The sequence below is a fragment of the Tupaia chinensis genome, unplaced genomic scaffold, assembly GCF_000334495.1.
Source record: "Tupaia chinensis unplaced genomic scaffold, TupChi_1.0 Scaffold149501_1, whole genome shotgun sequence".
Taxonomy (NCBI): domain Eukaryota; kingdom Metazoa; phylum Chordata; class Mammalia; order Scandentia; family Tupaiidae; genus Tupaia; species Tupaia belangeri.
The window spans coordinates 4,023,555-4,040,467 of NW_006209345.1; the positions used below are offsets into that span (position 1 = coordinate 4,023,555).

Sequence of the window (16,913 nt, forward strand, 5' to 3'; positions counted from 1 at the left end):
GGAAAGAAGTTAGCAGCAGACGTTGGAGATGGGGCTCACCGGGGCACGGATGATGTTGAGCAGGGCCTTATCACGGTAAATGCGAACCTCTCCATTGGCCAGCCCAGCCATGACAGCCTGCAGGCCCCGGGAATGCTGCTCCAGGAGGTTCATGGTCAGGATGGCTGCAGGCATCTGCACTGTCCACAGCTTCTTTCCCTGGCAGGGACCAGCCAGAGTCAACTCAGGGCTTAAGAGTGGAAAGAAGGGTGGTGGGAGCTGCTGGGAAGAAGAAGCCAGAGGGCTCTTCTGCTACAGGAGGGTGGAGAGACAGGTGTGGAGAGGCTGGTGCTTGCCAGAGGCCATACCTTGTGGGTGAAGCCATGCAGGCTTTCTTGGGTGCTGCCCACCACCAGGATCTTGTGTATCTGGACAAGTCCCACAGGCTGGGCACTCAGTTCGATGCAGTACTTGGGGCGCTTGGAGTCCCTGGAATAAAGACATAGTCATGCAGCCCCAGAGAAACCCTCTCCCCACTTCCCTGGCTGACCCTCTTTCTAAGTCCCACAGACTAATCTGGAAGGAACCCTGGCCACCCCAAAGCCAATGCCCCTGAGAAGACCCACTCTATCTTGGATAGCATCAAGTGGGTGTCTTCCTATCCTGTCTCCCTCCCATCCTGACTATGGTGGTTTATATGGCAGAGTTTTCAGTGAGTTTATGAGAAAATGAGAAAGCAAGCTACCAGGTTCAGGAATAGAGCCACAGTCGGCCATGTGGGAGTCCTGCACCTTAACCACCATACCACCTGCCAGACCCATGAACAATCTTTCAAAAATGTGAATGGATCAAGTCATTCTCTAACTAAAACCCCATGATGGCTTCCACTGCATTTCAGATAAAATCCCAATCCTGGCCTATGAGGTTGCCACTAAGTTTCAGATAAAACCCCTTTACCTTGGTCTACGAGGTCCAGGATGAGCTGACCCTAGTCTCCATCTCATCTCTTTCTACCATCCTCCTGACCCTCCAAGCTTGAGTACTATTTCAGTCCACCTTATACTTTAACCTGTGCTTAAATGCCAATGTCTTTCTCACCTTGTGTTTGCCAACAGCATTCTTCTCCCACTTTTTGAACAACCTCAAGCCACCTCCACAGACAGGTACTACTGATCACCCTTACCTCATTGTTTTCCCCTACTGAGTCTGTATTTTCTTCCATAGCACTCATCTAACTAGCAGCATCTTTGCTTGTTGACTTTAATGTCTTCCCCATGAGGGCAGGGACCCTATTTAGTTCGTTCCTCAATATACCCAAGACTTTGCATTGTGTTTAATGCAAGGAGGTCCTCAATAAAAATGTCTGTTTACTTCTTTTATTTTGTGATAGGTACATGTGCACACATACGGTGTTGTAGACAAGATCTCACTGTGTCATGATCCTCCTGCCTAAGCCTTCACAGGTGTATACCACTGCACCTGGCCTTTTTGTAAACACTTGTCAGAGGGTGTGTGCACTTGCCAGAGAGAGGCAGAGGAGGGAGAGGGAAAAAGAAAAGCATCTCCAAGTGGGGAGTGCTCACACTGCAATCCCTTCTCTTCTATTTCTCTATCTTGGGATTTAGGTCACACATGCTCAGGCACATGGTGTGTTTTTCAAGCCCCTGGGGCCAAGATTTGAACTGTACCATTGGCCACGGGGGACCTAGCTCCTTTAACCACTAGGTTGCAGAGCCTGCCCTGCACCTGACCTTTTATGAAGGAATCAAATCTGGCCTCCTATATGGCCTCAGCTTGTCATCAGCAGTGTTGAGTACATACTACTGCAACTGGGCCAAAAAAAATTTCTTGAATTAAAAAAAAGAATGTTGCATGGAATATCAAGCTAATACATAAGGAAGTGACATGCACTATAAAGTGACATAATATGTACTGGAGACTATTCTTATTTCTTCCAGTTTTTGAGGGCATCACTCTATTACAGCCACTCAGCCCAGTCTCTCAGTTTGCCAGTCCCCTTCTCACAAGCATTTGGATATTCCCACTGTACTTGTGGGCTTAGCCTCCTTGACGGGATCCTCAGCTCTTTCCATTCCCAAAGTCCATCCTAGAGCCCCCTGGCCCTCCTGCAAAGCTCCTGAGACCCCCAGGATTCTGAGGTGTTCCTTCTGGCCCCAGAGACTGGATGTGGCTACCTTCTCAGGATATAGATGTTTCCATTGCGGCAGGCAGCGGCAAGTTGGAACTCGACATCAAACTGGCCAGAAACCTCCAGGAAGACAGGGACACCAGGAAGATTCATCTGCAAAGAAGAGGCTCAAACAACCTGATTTCTCTGGAGCCCAGTCCCTCCCGTCCCTGAAATAACCCCTCTGAGTTAGTTCTTTGTCTTAAGTCCTAATCTCCTCACTCATACTCTCTTGGTCACAGTTTAAACTTGTAAAATTTTTCTGCAAGTAAACTTGGAAATAATCTTTTAGTCTATATACCCTTCGCCCAACTATGCCACTTATAGGATTGCATCCTAAAGAAATATTTAAACAAGGATGCAAAGATATTTGAGCAAGGAAGTCAACTGTAATTGTGTTAATAACAGTGAAAACCTAAAACAGTTTGAATGTACAAGTGACTGGGTGCAAAAATTATGGTACAGCTAGATAATGGATAATATATGGCCTTTAAAAAGGCTGATGTGGTTTTACAGATATGGAAAGATGCTGACAATATACTGTTATATGGAACCAGCAGTTAGCGTAATGGCTATGTCGCTGGACTCCCATGTAGTCGACCGTGGTTGGCGTCCTGGACCCGATGGCTTAAAACTCACGCTGGGCTATGTGCATGCGTGCCCAAGATCCGAGAGGAGAATGGAGGAGAAGGGATTGCGGTGTGGCCATCCCCCCTGGGGGATGATTTCTCGCTTCCTGTCTCTCTGTCTCTCTGTCTGTCTGGCAAGCACACATGCCCTATAGCAAAAACCTCTCAAAAAAAAAAAAAAAGAATTAAAAAAATATATATATACTGGTATATAAAAAGAGCTGGACACATGGTCCTGTACTGTGATCCCGTTTCTATAAAGATAAATATTTATATAAAGTTATATATCTATGTCTAAACATGAGAATGTCTAGAACATATATCAAAATTAAAAAAAAAATTTAATTGCCAGAGGGCATGTGTACTCATCACAGACAGATAACACCCTCTGAATGGGGAATGCACGTGCCACAATCCCTTCTCCATTTTTCCATCTTGGGATCTTGGGCATGAATGCACATGTGCTCAGTGTTTCTCAAGCTACCAGGCCTGAGATTTAAACTGCATTCTCCCATATGGGATCTTGACTGTCTTATCTACTAGGCTTTGGGGATAGCCCATGCTGAAATTTTAAAAGTAGATATCCACGGATGGTGGGATTTTGGGATATCTATTATTTTCTTTATGCTTACCTATAGGCTCTAAGTTTTCTACAATGAACATGTATCAAGAACTACCTGGGGAGCAGGGCTCTGGAGGGAATGCAGCCTGGGCCTTGAGTGTGCCCGGGGCCAGACCTGATACTAACCTTAGCCAAAATGGTGAAGGCCTCAGGGTCAAGCACTAGAAGCTCCTTGTTTTCAGTGCCCAGCACCAGGCAGGACACAGCATCTTCATCAGCCAGGTTCTTCTTCATGGTGGTCATGGTGGTGATGACTGTCTGCAGAAGGACTCTAGGGATCACTCAGGGAACCTCCCTACACCATCTCCCCAGACCCCCCCAGGATGCCAGAGGAGGGAAGAAAGAGGGTAAAGGAGGAAGTATCAGAGATGTGACAGGTTAACGTACAAAGATATTTATTACAAAGAACCTAACTGCCTTCTGTTTTTAATTGCCAGAGAGCATTTATGCTGGAGAGAGACAGAGACAGAGACAGAGAGAGAGAAAGCAGTCCTCAATAGGGCATGGTCATGCTGCAATCCCTTCTCCATCTGGTTGGGATTTGGGGCACACATGCACATGTGCCAGGCATATTTTTCAAAATGCTGAAGTTGGGATTTAAACTGTGGTCAGCCATTGGGATCCAGCTCGCTCAACCACTAGGCTGTGGGGCTGGCCCCAAATCTAGCTTTCTAGAAAAAGATGATTGTTTAAGTCAAATACAAGATAAAATCAAGCAGCCATTAACAAAAATCAAAAACAAAACAAAACAATAAAAAGATTCAATGACAGTTGGAGAAAAATGGGCAAAATGTTGGCACAATCCCAGCTTTAAAATACAGGACCAGCAGATGGCAGAATGGTTACACTGAGGTTCGAGTCCTGGATCCTGCAGCTTAAAACTCATGCCAGGTGCATGTGCATGTGTGCCCAAGATCCTGAGAGGAGAATGGAGAAGGGATTGTGGCTTGGCCATCCCCCTAGGGGGTTATTTCTCACTTTCTGTCTGTCTCTCTTTGTCTCTCTGGTGAGTACATGTACCCTATAGCAAAAATCTCTCTCAAAAACAACAAAAACCATGAATACAAAAACATGCTGGAGAGACCAGCAGGTGACGTGGTGGCTAGGGGTGCTGGGCTCCCACACTGCTGAATACAGTTCAAGTCCCAGACTTGGCAGCTTGCTTTCTTACTTTCTCTCTCTCTCTCTGTCAAAAATTTTCAATAAATAAAGTTAAATAAAATAATTCTTTAAAAAAAAAAAAACATGCTGGGAGGCTAGATCCTTAAACACAAACACTGGTTATCTCCAGACAATAAGATCACAGATAATGCTTACTTTCTTCAAGGTGCTTTTCTATCATTTCTACAGTAGGCATACATTTCTTTTATAATTAAAACTGGAGGGAAAACAAAGAGAAACAATGATTCCTTTTTCAGGAGTTTCTCCTATGTAAATTAGCAGAACCAAAATGTTTTTCTTTGGATAAAGCTGCTCATTGTGTGATATCATTAAGAATAATAAAAAGTAATTGGGACCAGCAGATGGCATCATGGTTATGTCACTGGACTCCCATGTAGTCAACCACGGTTTGAGTCCTGGAACTGGCAGCTTAAAACTGATGCTGGGCGCATGCATATGCGTGCTCAAGATTCTGAGAGGATAATGAAGGAGAAGGGATTGTGGCATGGCCATCCCCACTGAGGGGGGGGGGGTGATTTCTCACTTTCTGTCTGTCTTTCTGGTGAGTGCATGTGACCTATACCAAAAATCTCTCTATAAATAAAAAAATTTTTGGAGAGGTTTTCACTATAGGGCACATGTGCTCGCCAGAAAGACAGAGAGAGACAAAGAGACAGAAAGTGAGAAATCATCCCCCAGGAGGGATGGCTACACAGCAATCCCCTCTCCTCCATTCTCCTCTTGGGGTCTTAGGCATGCATGCACACACCCAGCGTGAGTCTAAGCCACCGGTTCTGGGACTCGAACCTAGGTTGACCACATGGGAGTCCAGCAACATAGCCATTACACCAACTGTTGGTCCCTCTAAATAAAATTTTAAAAGAAGAAAAAAAGAAAGAGTAATCATTCTTAGTGCCTAGAGGAAGGAGGAAGATTACAGAAATGTGGACAGATGTTAGTGGTTCCCAATTATGATCTATCCTTGGGAAGATTACTTCCCATGCACAAAAATGTATCTTTTTTGTTCCTTTTCTCTTGTGAGAGGGACAATACGAGACAGAGAGTCAGCTGTAATCCCCATTACCAGCCAGCCAGATTGCTAGTGCGTGGGCACATGCCTGGTGTCAACTCAGGACCTGAAATCATGGTTGGTCACATGGTATCTAGCACTGAAGATTAGCATGCGACAGACAGCCTGCATCACTGTGGCTGGACCAATTAAATTATGTTTTTTTGTGTGTTTGTTGTTGTTGTTGTTAAGGTTTTTGCTATAGGGCGCATGTACTTGCCAGAGAGACAGAGAAGGTGAGAAATCATCCCCTGAGGGAATGCTCACAACATAATCCTTTCTTCTGTTAGGATTTAGAGAAAGCACGAACATGGGCCCAGCATAATTTTCAAGCTTCTGGGTCCAGGGCTTGAACAGCAGCAGTCCACCGTGTGGAAGTCTGGTTCCTTAACCATGCCACCTATTAGCCCCTAAACTGCATCTTTTAAGCAAAAGTAATTAATTCACTTCCCAAGTATAAAAGTGCTCAAAGATACAAACAACTGCAGATATGCAGTGCTGACCAGCGGGGGAGAGCAACATTTCTCAGAGAATTGGTCTGGTGCAGGCTAAGGCGTATTCAACTAAGGTGGCCTCTACAGGGGTACAGTTCCCAGGAGGCTTGTAAAATGCAAATACCTCTGGGAGTCTATTCCTGGGTTAGGGTTGTCATCCCTAGGTCAGGAACCACTAGTGCTCATCAATGCATAGATCCATTAATGAAGTCATTAAGATTGTAACTAAGAAAAATAGGAAATGAATAAAAGGGAAGCATGTCTTGTACAGTGACCAGTATGTGAATGGTTACATAAACAAACTATGTATTACATATTCATGAAATGATGATCAAGGGTCCACTAAAAATGGAGTTCTTGAAGACTATTTAGTGCTCCAAATGTAATGTTACATACTCAAGGGAAGCAGGATATAAAAGCATATTTATGAAGGAAATGTACCCAAGATGTAAACAGTGGGAATCTTAGAATAGTGAAATCACTGCTATTTCTTCTTTATATTTTTTTAAATAATTATCTTATTTAACCTTATTTATTTATTTATTTCTAATTTGATCAGAGAGATAGAGAGAGAGAAAGAGAGAGAGAGAGAAAGAGAAAGTGAGAAAACAAGCTGCCAGGTCCAGGACTCAAACCACGGTTGACCATGTGAGAGTCCAGTGCCCTTAACCACCACACCACCTGCCGGCCCCTATTTTTATTTTCCAAATTTTCTGTAATAAAAATGCATCACTCTTATCCTCAAGGAAATAAGTTATGTAAATTATACATATGTATATGTGCATATATATACACACACACATATATATATTAATATTATATATGTATATATTATGTGTGTGTGTGACATAAAAGTGGTCACCGTTGGGGCCAGCAGGTGGTTTGGTGGTTAAGGAGCTAGATTCCCACATGGCCGACTACAGTTTAAGTACTGGATCCAGAGGCTTGCTTTCTCACTACCAACACCCCCACCCCTGTCCCGTCTCTCTGGTCAAATTAAAAAAATAATAATAATAATAAATAAAATTGGACAGGTAATTATTTTTAAAATTTTAAAAAATATTTTATTTAACTTTATTTATTTATTTTTTCATTTGTTTATTTTAATTTGACCAGAGAGGGGCAGAGTGAGAGAGAGAGAGAGAGAAAGCAAGCCACCAGGTCCAGGACTCAAACCATGGTCAGCCATGTGGGAGTCCAGCGCTTTTAACCACCATGTCACCTGCCAGCCCCAGCTAATTCTTTACACAACAAAAAAAAAAAAACGCTGTCACTGTTAACTAGAAATGCAGAAGGTACTGTAGCTCAGTGACTGTATGTGTGGTGTAGCTGGGAGGGAAACTGCAAAGAGAAAACTTGTCAGGTTTGGCTGTAGAATTTATCACTAATGTTACATGGTCTTTTTTTTAAAAAAGTAAATATTTTTTACAGGGGAAGAAAAAGAGAAGGGGGCATTACCTGCCTCTTGATGGACTTAGACTTGTGCTGATTTACAAATGCCTCCATTTCGCTCAGCTCCAGCTGCAGAAACCTGTACACACAGAACCGGAGTCTGTATACCTCACCTGGCTTTCCTCCACAGGCCAGTTGCAGCTGCTGGCTCCCTGCCAGAGCTGTCAGAGTCCTGGCCCTTCACAGGGCCCTTACCTGAGAGACTGTACCGACAAAGGCACCTCTGCTTTCTCCCTGCAAGGAGAAGGGTCAGTTGAGGAATAGGGCCCTGGGCGTCAAACTTAGAGCTCTGAGATAGAGCTGGGTAGGGGGTGTTCCAGGGAAGGTGGGCTCTTACCGGATGTCCTCCAGCATCTCCTTCAGGGTTAAGGGGTCGATCCGATCCTGTAGGAGCGTGGGGAGAAGGGAGAGCCAGACATAGAATGCTGTAGCCCATGCCCTCAGGGCTTCTGGGGTACCTCTTCCTCTCCACTTCTCCACTTTCCTTCCCACTTGACTCTGAACCAAGCCCCAAGCTCAAGATCTCACTGTTTCAGTCCTTCTTCTCTGGTGGACTCCAGTCTTCTTTGGTTTCTCCTCCCCAAAGGTGAGCAGGGTGTGGCTAGTGCAGTGAGTCTCCGGCTCTCCAAAAGGCCTGGCTGAGTGCCTCCCTGGGAGCCACTGCTCAGGGCTGGGCGTATCACTCTGCCCAGAAGTGCCACCTCTGCTGCAGTCGGAGACGGCTATGGCTGACCTCACACAACTTGCCCACCTGGGAGTCCAGCCCTCCTCACCCAGTGGTTGCCATCGTTGCTTTCTGGTTTCCGTCACCCCATGTCACTTACCTCCTTGGCCTGGTTCCAAAGGTCTTGCTCCAGAGGGTTTAGAGGCAAGTGGGGCAGGCTGAACTTGAAGTAGGGTCTAAGATTCTTATATACATAGACACAAGGGCCTGAAGCGAGAGCCAGAGCTGGGGTCCGGGGCTCATGCTGTTCCATGAGGAAGGTGGCAGCAGCGGCTGGCAGAGCAGGCAGTGAACTTTCGGTCAGCACCGCTGGTCCTTTGAGCACCTTCAGGCGGGGCTGCTGCCCACCTGGGCCAAGGTCCCCCACCACCAGCTGTAGGGAGAGGATGGTTCATTCTAGGAGTCTAGGCTCCTCCACTTTGTGCTCCGGCTCAGCCTTTACAAGGGTATACATTCATTCATTCCCACACCATCAAAGGCTTTGCTATCAGGCTGACAAGCTGTTTGACCTTGGGAAAACTGATTAACCTTTCTGAGTCTCACTTTTTCTGCTTGTAAAATGGCCATCCCCGCTGGGGGTTGATTTCTCACTTTCTGTTTCTCTGGCAAGTGCATGTGCCCAACAGAAAAAATCCCTCTCTCAAAAAAAAAAAAAAAAAAGTGAATAAATAATATCTATGTGCCTTCCAAAGGGCCCAGTCCAGAAGTGGACACCCAATACATGTTAACTTGTTTCTTTTGTCCAATATATTTCTCAATCTTTTAAAAACTTGAGTCTTTTTTAAAAAGTTCTTTATATTTAAAATTAAATGTTAATTTTAACCTTTTTTATTATGGAAAATTTTCAATCATATACAAAACTAGAGACTTGTATAATGAACCCCCATATACCCATTATCCAACTTCGACAATTATCAGTTTATAGCCAGTCTTATAATCTGTGTTTGGTAAGCGTAACTCTCACTTCCCCTCCAGATTCTAACCCTGCTCTGAGGGATTTTGCCTTGCAAAGACTCGTGTCAAATTAACTAAATTAAGAGGTTTAGTCTTAATAGAATCCCCGGCAGCATTTTGTTCTGCTTGCTTTTTCCCACCCTGTATTACGAAATCAATAGGCTTTCTTCAATTTCCACATTAAAATAAAACTTAACGGTTAAGTATGACTTTTCATGGTACACATGAATTCCAAATTATGCTAAGGTTCCTTGAAGCTACTGGGAAATATCATCTCTGGGCCTTCTCTGCTCTCTCAATTTTCTGCTAGGGTAATATGCTTACCTTGTACTCCCCATCTCCATGCAAATCTGCCAGTGCTGAAAAACACCAAAAGGTCATAAATTAGGGCCAGCAGGTGGCATGGTACTGGATTCCCACATGAACAACTATGGTTTGAGTCTTGAACCTGGCGGCTTGTTTTCTCACTTTTCTTCTATTTCTCTTTCTCTGGTGGGCACATGTGCCTTATAGCAAATTAATAATAACAATAAAGAAAACTAAGTAATTCTTATGAAAAAAAAAGTCACCATTTCTTTTTCAGCCTGGAAGGGTGTAGGCATTGAGGCATAGCAACTGCCATGGCTTCCAGTGCTGTGGCAAACCTCAGATGTGTGGCCTTCTGGCTAAGCGTCTGCGATTTCATATTGTTGGAGCATTCATTGTATCCCTGAGTGTTACAGCTTTCTGTAAGTTTGCTGTGGCTGAACCAAGAAAGAAGGCATGCAGATTTCTATGGAAATTATGATTCTATGAAAGATTTTGAAGAGATGAGGAAGGCTGGTATCTTTCAGAGCATAAAGTGATTTTGGAACGTAAAGAATGTCATTGGATTGGCGCCATGTTCCTGAACTATAAAACATGAGTACATGGGTTAAAGAATAATTTCTCTTAATAAATAAATACTGTAGACAGAGGAGAGAGAGAGAAAGCCTTATGGGACCAGCAGTTAGCGTAATGGCTATGTCGCTGGACTCCCACATAGTCGACTGAGGTTCGAGTCCCAGACCGGTGGCTTAAACTCACGCCGGGCACGTGTGCGTGCATGCCCCAAGATCCCGAGAGGAGAATGGAGAAGGGGTTGTGGCGTGGCCATCCCCCCCCCTCGGGGGTGATTTCTCGCTTTCTGTCTCTCTTTCTCTGTCTGTATGGCAAGCGCACGACGCGCCATATAGCAAAAACCTCTCCAAAAAAAAAAGGAAAAAGAAAAAGAAAGCCTTAAACCAGGGTTTCAATCCCAGAGGCTTCACTACGGGACCATTATGATACCCCTACCCCTCCGACGCCCGGGGTTGGTGATTTCATACACTCACCCAGGCAGGCGGAAAACGTGTGGATGTTCGCCATGGGGTCGTAGTGTGCATCCAGCCACTTGGAATTGGCCTCATTGCTAGGAATGGGGGAGGGAAATAAATGGTTGGGGAGTGAGTCCCACGGGAGGGCAGGAAAACTTTGCAAGAGCTGGTGTCTGAGAGTGATGCGTGCAAATAACTCTGAACTGGGGGTACAGAACAACTGGATCCAAGTCCAGCCTCTGCCATGGTGTAGTTTGAGTTTTGAGTCAAACAAGCACTCCAGGGACCTTGGTTTCCCTATATGATCTCTAAGAGCTCTGCAAGGAGTGCCAGTGCTGAGAACCGCAGGAGCCAGGACTAGGGAGCCTAGGTGCCCTCTTAACATTCGTGGGAAAGGAGACTCTAAGGACCCTGCCTTCACCTTTCAGCACGGCCGCTGTCTGTATCCGAAGACGCCGCAGCCATCTTTGCCGGCGTAGTCCTGGCAACTGGCCCTGCCCCGTTGCTGCGCAACGCCGAACTGCGCCCGGGCTCCAACGAGAGCGCGTACAAAGGTTCCAGGTGTGAAACTTTCCGGATGAGGCCCAAGAGCTGCGTGACCTGGCCACCTTGTTAGGTTCAGCCCGCTGAAATGCAATCCTCTCCGCAGTTTATATGACTTTTTTGCACCTCCACGTTGGAGCCACCTTTCCAGGACTCTCGGCCCTATAATCTGTAGGTAACGACAGGCCCTCTAGTTTCAAGGACTGGAAAGGAGCCCCTTCTGGCTGTCTTCATCTTCATGGTTAACTGGGTTGAAAAGGGGACATGTCTTTTGCTGCTTTACTGTACAGTTCAAGGCTCAGAGAAACAAAACAAGGGTTAAGGGGCAATGCAGAGGATTCTCACTGAAATTAAGAGTTTTAGGTACCAGGAGTATTTCAAGATGCAAGAAATGCTACAAAGGAGGGCTGCAAAAAATGTGCTGTGTTCTACTTTGTGTCTGTGTATCCTAAATTAGAGATAAAAATTTTGTTGTGGATAAGAGACTAAAAATGACCCTTCTGGGTCCAGCAGTTAAGTGTAATGGCTATGTCGCTGGACTCCCATGTAGTCGACCGTGGTTCAAGTCCTGGACCTGGTGGCTTAAACTCACGCCAGGCACATGTGCGTGCGTGCCCAAGATCCCAAGAGGAGAATGGAGGAGAAGGGATTGCAGTGTGGCCATCCCCCCTGGAGGGTGATTTCTTGCTTTCTGTCTCTCTGTCTCTCTCTGTCTTTCTGGCGAGCGCACGCCCCCTATAGCCAAAAAAAAAAAAAAAAAAAAAAAAAAACAAAAACCAAACAAAAAAAAAAGCCTCTCCAAAAAAAAGAAAAAAAAATTACCCTTCTGTTCCTTTCCCAGGCCTTGATCCCACTTCCTTCCCTGCTGGGAGCAAATGAAAAGCGAGATGAACTAAGAAGGAATCACACATATTGCAAAGATGGTGGTTGTTTCTAATATTTATTTTTTCTGGTTATAAAAGTAATACACAAGGAGCATTGGATTTGGGGAGTACATCTTAAGCCCTGGCTCTCTCGCAAACCACCTGCGAGATCTAGACCATCACTTCTCAGAAATGCCATTTCCTCATCTGAGAAATAGGATTGTGAACCCTGCTTTGCCTACTCCATAGGTGGCAGTGCAGATCAAATGAGATAACAGAGGGAAGCACTTGGTAAATTGGAAAGTGCTGACAAATGGAAGGGGTTAGTGTCACCACCCTCAGCTGAGGTAGCACCAAGGTCTAAGCTCCTGCCCCTCCCTTATCCCCTAAACACAAGTACAAATGGAGGGCCACTTGCAGCCTTAATTTGATGGAAAAGGGCCTACACAAATCTTATTCAAGCCTGGCCAGGTGGGGTTTTGCTGGGGCCCTTCCAGAATCGGGCATCAGCTGTGGCCAGCTGGGTAAGAATCTCCTCCAATTCAGGCCCATCTTCTGCGAAGCGCTCAGAGAAGGATCGGATGAGGCCAGCAGCTGAGGCCTCGTACTCAAGAAGCTGCACTTCTGAGCCTAGGGGTGGGGAGGGAGATAGAAAACAGCAGCAGGTAAAGGTTATCAATTGGGAAGCAGAATCACAAAACATAGTAATATGCTAGTTCATACCAAGCACTTATGCCAGCAATCATGCTCAATGTTTGAGGTTATTTAATTTATTATATTAACTCTGTGAGAAAAAAATAGGAAAATCTTCAAACAGTACATGAAAAAATGCATATTATGAGAAAACTATGCATGAGGCCAGCCCAAAACCTAGTGGTTAAAGGACCCAGATGTGACACGTCTGACTGCTGTTCAAATTCCAGTCTGATGGCTTGCAAAACACAATGGGCATGTGTGTTTGTGTGTATGTATTTATATGTTCGAAATCCTGACAGGATGGAGAAATGGAGAACGGATTCTGGCCTGACAACACCCCTTTGTGAGCTGCTTTCCCCCTCCTCTTTCTCTGTGTCTCTGGAGAGTGCATGTGCCCTCTGGCAATTGAAAAAATATGAAAAACAAAAAGAGGAAAAACTATGTATGGATTCCAATTTTTTGGCAAAAATAAACTTGTATTTTAATTCTACTTTTCCATGGACTTTTGGAAGTCTCCTTGCATTACAGGGGAATGTTAAATGAATTGCTGCTTCTTTCTCTCTTAATGCATTCACTTAGTTAAAATTTTTTACTGGGGCCAGCAGCTGGCATAGTGATTAAGGAGCTAGACTCCCACATGGCTGACAGCGGTCTGAATCTCAGACCAGACGGCTTGAAACTCATGCCAAGTGCATATTTGTGTGTGTCCAAAATCCTGAGAGGAGAATGGGGACAGTATTGTTTAATAACCATCCCTCCTGGGGAGTGGTTTCTTGTTTTCTGTCTGTCTGTCTGGTGAGCGCATGTACCCTATAACAAAAATCTCTCCAAAAAATAAATAAATAAATAAAATTATACCATGTGACATATTAGGTAGAAAAAATATAGTCCTTCGTCTCCTGGAGCTTACAGTCCAGCAATTATTTCATTTCTGCCTAGACTTTGTCCTAACCTAAGCCTTAGTCTCCTCATTTGTAAAGTGGGGATAACTACAGTACCTCTTCTCTCAAGGAACCTTGTTAATTACATTCAATACTCCACTGAGTGGGTGCTAAGCAACTGCTAACTACCACCAGCACCATCATCTCTGAGACTATTTACTTTGTTAAATGGGCCTGTTTTGAGAGTACCCTCTCACAGCCTGGTGCTCTGTGGCATCACAAAGTATATAGAAGCTAGGAGCATTGGATCTGGGCTTGGATGGCCCAAGTTCAAGTCCTGGCTCTGCCACCCTCTAGCTGTGTGACCCCAGGCAAATATGCAGCCCCTTTGTGTCTTATTTTCCAGCTCAAAAATGGGAATAATAACCATTCCTCATTGGATCCTTAGGAGTTAGTTCACACAATGTTTTTACGCAGTGCTTAGCACATGGCAGTCTTCAAAAGTTAGCTACCATCATCATCATTGTCACCTTTCTAAAAGACATTTATTTAGCATTTCATGAGAGAGAAGAGAAAGCAGAGATCCTTGACAGGGTTTCACCACACATACTCCTCCCCCTAGTCTCCTAGCCAGCCAGTGTCACAGGTGCATGCTAGTGTACCCAGTGTGTTTAGGTCAACCCAACATCCAAACCTGGGCCTCCCATGTGGCTCCAGTATTGTGCAGTGGTGCCCTACCACCTATGCCACTATAGCTAGATCCCCTTGCTACATATGGAAATCCAACCTGTTCTTCAGGTCGAGTTTAGCCACTAATTCCTCCCCAGAACCTTCCCACGTTCTCAAATGTAGGTGTGATTGTTCTTCCTTTAAGTGTTCAGTGCACTGTTTGTATTCTTTTGGGCCCTCATTAATACTTCCTGTGCATGAGTATTTATCTCCATGTCTCATCTTTCCTAATGGGCTGCCAAATATTTGCAGGCAAGGCCAGGGTCCTATCCACCTCTCAATCCCAGTAGCTTGCACAGGGGTGGACAATCAAATCAAGGACTTGGCATGGCAGCATGATTCATTCATGCACTGATCTGACAGACACTGAATGGCAGCTGCATGGCAGGCCCTGCACTAGGTTCTGAGTACTGTTCTTGCTGTCATGAAGATGAGACCAACAAAAGATAGCCAAATGTGATAGATGCATGAAAATGAAGCTGGTGATAAAAGAGAGAGGGACCACAGGGATTACTAGGATTAGAGGGCAGAGACAGACTCTCTCAGGAGGTGCTTCTTAACAGAGACCTGAATGACAAGAAAGACCGGACAGGCAAAGAACTGGGAGAAGATGGTGCCAAGCAGAGGGAACAGCTTGTACAAAGGCAGTGAAGTGAGCTCAGTAGGTTGGAGAAATGGAAGGGCCTGGGTGCTTGGAAGGCAATGGGCCAGGGAAGAGTAGGTGCTGAGGCCACAGGAGTCAAGGCCAAATCCCAGGGAGCCTCCAGAGGGCGTAGAAGAGAGTTTGGAATGAAGGGCTGGAGAGTGACACAGCAGCAATGCAGTACTCTGTGAAGCTGACCCAAGAGGTCTGGGTTTGTATCTGGAGAGCTCCCTGGACACGTGTGCCCAATCTGGGGCCGACTGAAGCTGGGGGTGGATCATGAAGGTGAGAGAGGTGGAAGAAAAAAATATAAATGAACTTAAGAAAAAAAAATGCTTTTTCCTCACCAATAATAGATGAGGAGAGCTTTTACATACATTATTCCACTTTATCCTCACAACCACCCATGATGTATGCTAAGAGGAGCAAATGCCCTTTATTCAACTCTTGGCTCCTTCAGTAAAAAGCTGTCAGCCTTGTGCAAATGACTGCCTGTGCCTCAGTTTCCTTACCTGTAATCTGGAGACAATAAAATACCTACCTCATGGGGTTACTGGGAGGGTTTAAAAGGCTAATCCATGGAAAGCAATTAGAATTTCTTTCTTTTTTGGGGGGGAGAGGTTTTTGCTATAGGGCATGTGTGCTCGCCAGAGAGACAGAGAGAGACAGAGAGACAGAAAGCGAGAAATCACCCCCCCGGGGGGGGGGATGACCACGCTGCAATCCCTTCTCCTCCATTTTCCTCTTAGGATCTTGGGCACACATGCACACGTGCCCGGCGTGAGTTTAAGCCGCTGGGTCCAGGACTCAAACTGCGGTCGACTACATGGGAGTCCAGCGACATAGCCATTACGCTAACTGCTGGTCCCAGCAATTAGAATCTGAATGAAGCATTCAGGTTTACTATAATATCCTCATACGGTCAACATTGACTTTAAGAGGGAGGATACCAAAGCCTGGAAAGGTTAAGAGACCAGGCTGAGGTCAAAGAGCACTTTCTTTTTTCTTTTTTTTTTTTTTTGAGAGGTTTTTTTGCTATAGGGCGCGTGCGCTCGCCAGACAGACAGAGAGACAGAAAGTGAGAAATCACCCCCCAGGGGGGATGGTCACGCAGCAATCCCTTCATTCTCCTCTCGGGATCTTGGGCACGCACGCACACGCGCCCGGCGAAAGAGCATTTCAGAAGCTGGTGCTCTCACTACTTTAGAGCACTGTCTTGTTGTAGGTGCCTCAATTAACAGGTGTCAGGTGAGTCAAGGGGTATGGAGAGTGGCGAGAGGAAAGTGAATGCAGTAAGGTGCTGGGACTTGAAGGCTTTTTCTTTCTTTTCTTTTTCTTTTCTTTTTTTTTTCTGGTCAGAGGGTGTGTGCATTTGCCAGAGAAAGAGAGAGAGAGAGAAAGCATCCCCCAGTGGGATGTGGTCACACTGTAATCCCTTCTCCTCCATTTGCCATCCTGTCAGAATTTGGGGCATACACACACACATCCATGTTTTTTAAGCTGCTGGGGGTAGGGTTTGAACTATTCAACTGGCCTAGTGGTATATCCAGCTCCCTTAACTACTAGGCCATAGGGCTGGCCCTCTCAGGGGCTTATAATATAAAAGGTACAAGGATCATACAGACAGTAAAGGGTTTTGAAGATGGAATTGTCATTTGAGAGTAGAGAGGGATATCGGAGCTGCTGACCTCCATCCTGGCTGCTGCTAAGTTGTAGTCTCCTAGTTTCCACTCAGCCTACTGGGTACTGGGTCCCTTGTACCTGCCTGATCTGACCTCGAGGCCAGGTACTGGACAGGCATAATTCTCTGGGATCGTGCATGGCCTCCCCAGGAGCCCTGGGAGTGCTAGCCTTTCTCAAACCTTCTGTTGCTGTCTGAAAACCTGTACAACCCTGTGTATGGATGGTGGTGGTGATACATAAATGCCAAGGTTTTAGCCTAAGGTTCAGCA

The 16,913-nt window shown here is 45.4% G+C and overlaps 2 protein-coding genes across 3 annotated transcripts in view; both read right to left on the reverse strand.

Moving 5' to 3' along the window:
* Positions 1–11,101, reverse strand: part of BBS1 (Bardet-Biedl syndrome 1) — a 20,190-nt gene extending 9,089 nt beyond the window's left edge. The window contains exons 1-11 of the mRNA XM_006171326.3: positions 11,028–11,101; positions 10,625–10,701; positions 9,597–9,631; positions 8,419–8,691; positions 7,932–7,978; positions 7,790–7,828; positions 7,601–7,673; positions 3,545–3,676; positions 2,175–2,281; positions 348–468; positions 40–198 (exon numbers count right to left, since the gene is read on the reverse strand). Of these exons, the coding sequence (XP_006171388.1) occupies positions 40–198; positions 348–468; positions 2,175–2,281; positions 3,545–3,676; positions 7,601–7,673; positions 7,790–7,828; positions 7,932–7,978; positions 8,419–8,691; positions 9,597–9,631; positions 10,625–10,701; positions 11,028–11,071 (1,107 nt within the window). The 5' untranslated portion in view covers positions 11,072–11,101. The remainder of the gene's footprint in view (positions 1–39; positions 199–347; positions 469–2,174; positions 2,282–3,544; positions 3,677–7,600; positions 7,674–7,789; positions 7,829–7,931; positions 7,979–8,418; positions 8,692–9,596; positions 9,632–10,624; positions 10,702–11,027) is intronic.
* A 971-nt stretch (positions 11,102–12,072) lies between these two features.
* The window catches only part of DPP3 (dipeptidyl peptidase 3), a 26,385-nt gene continuing 21,544 nt past the window's right edge, over positions 12,073–16,913 (reverse strand). For both annotated transcript variants that reach the window (XM_014585332.2, XM_006171327.3), the window contains exon 19: positions 12,073–12,642. In XM_014585332.2, coding sequence (XP_014440818.1) covers positions 12,470–12,642 — 173 coding nt within the window. In that variant the 3' untranslated portion in view covers positions 12,073–12,469. The remainder of the gene's footprint in view (positions 12,643–16,913) is intronic.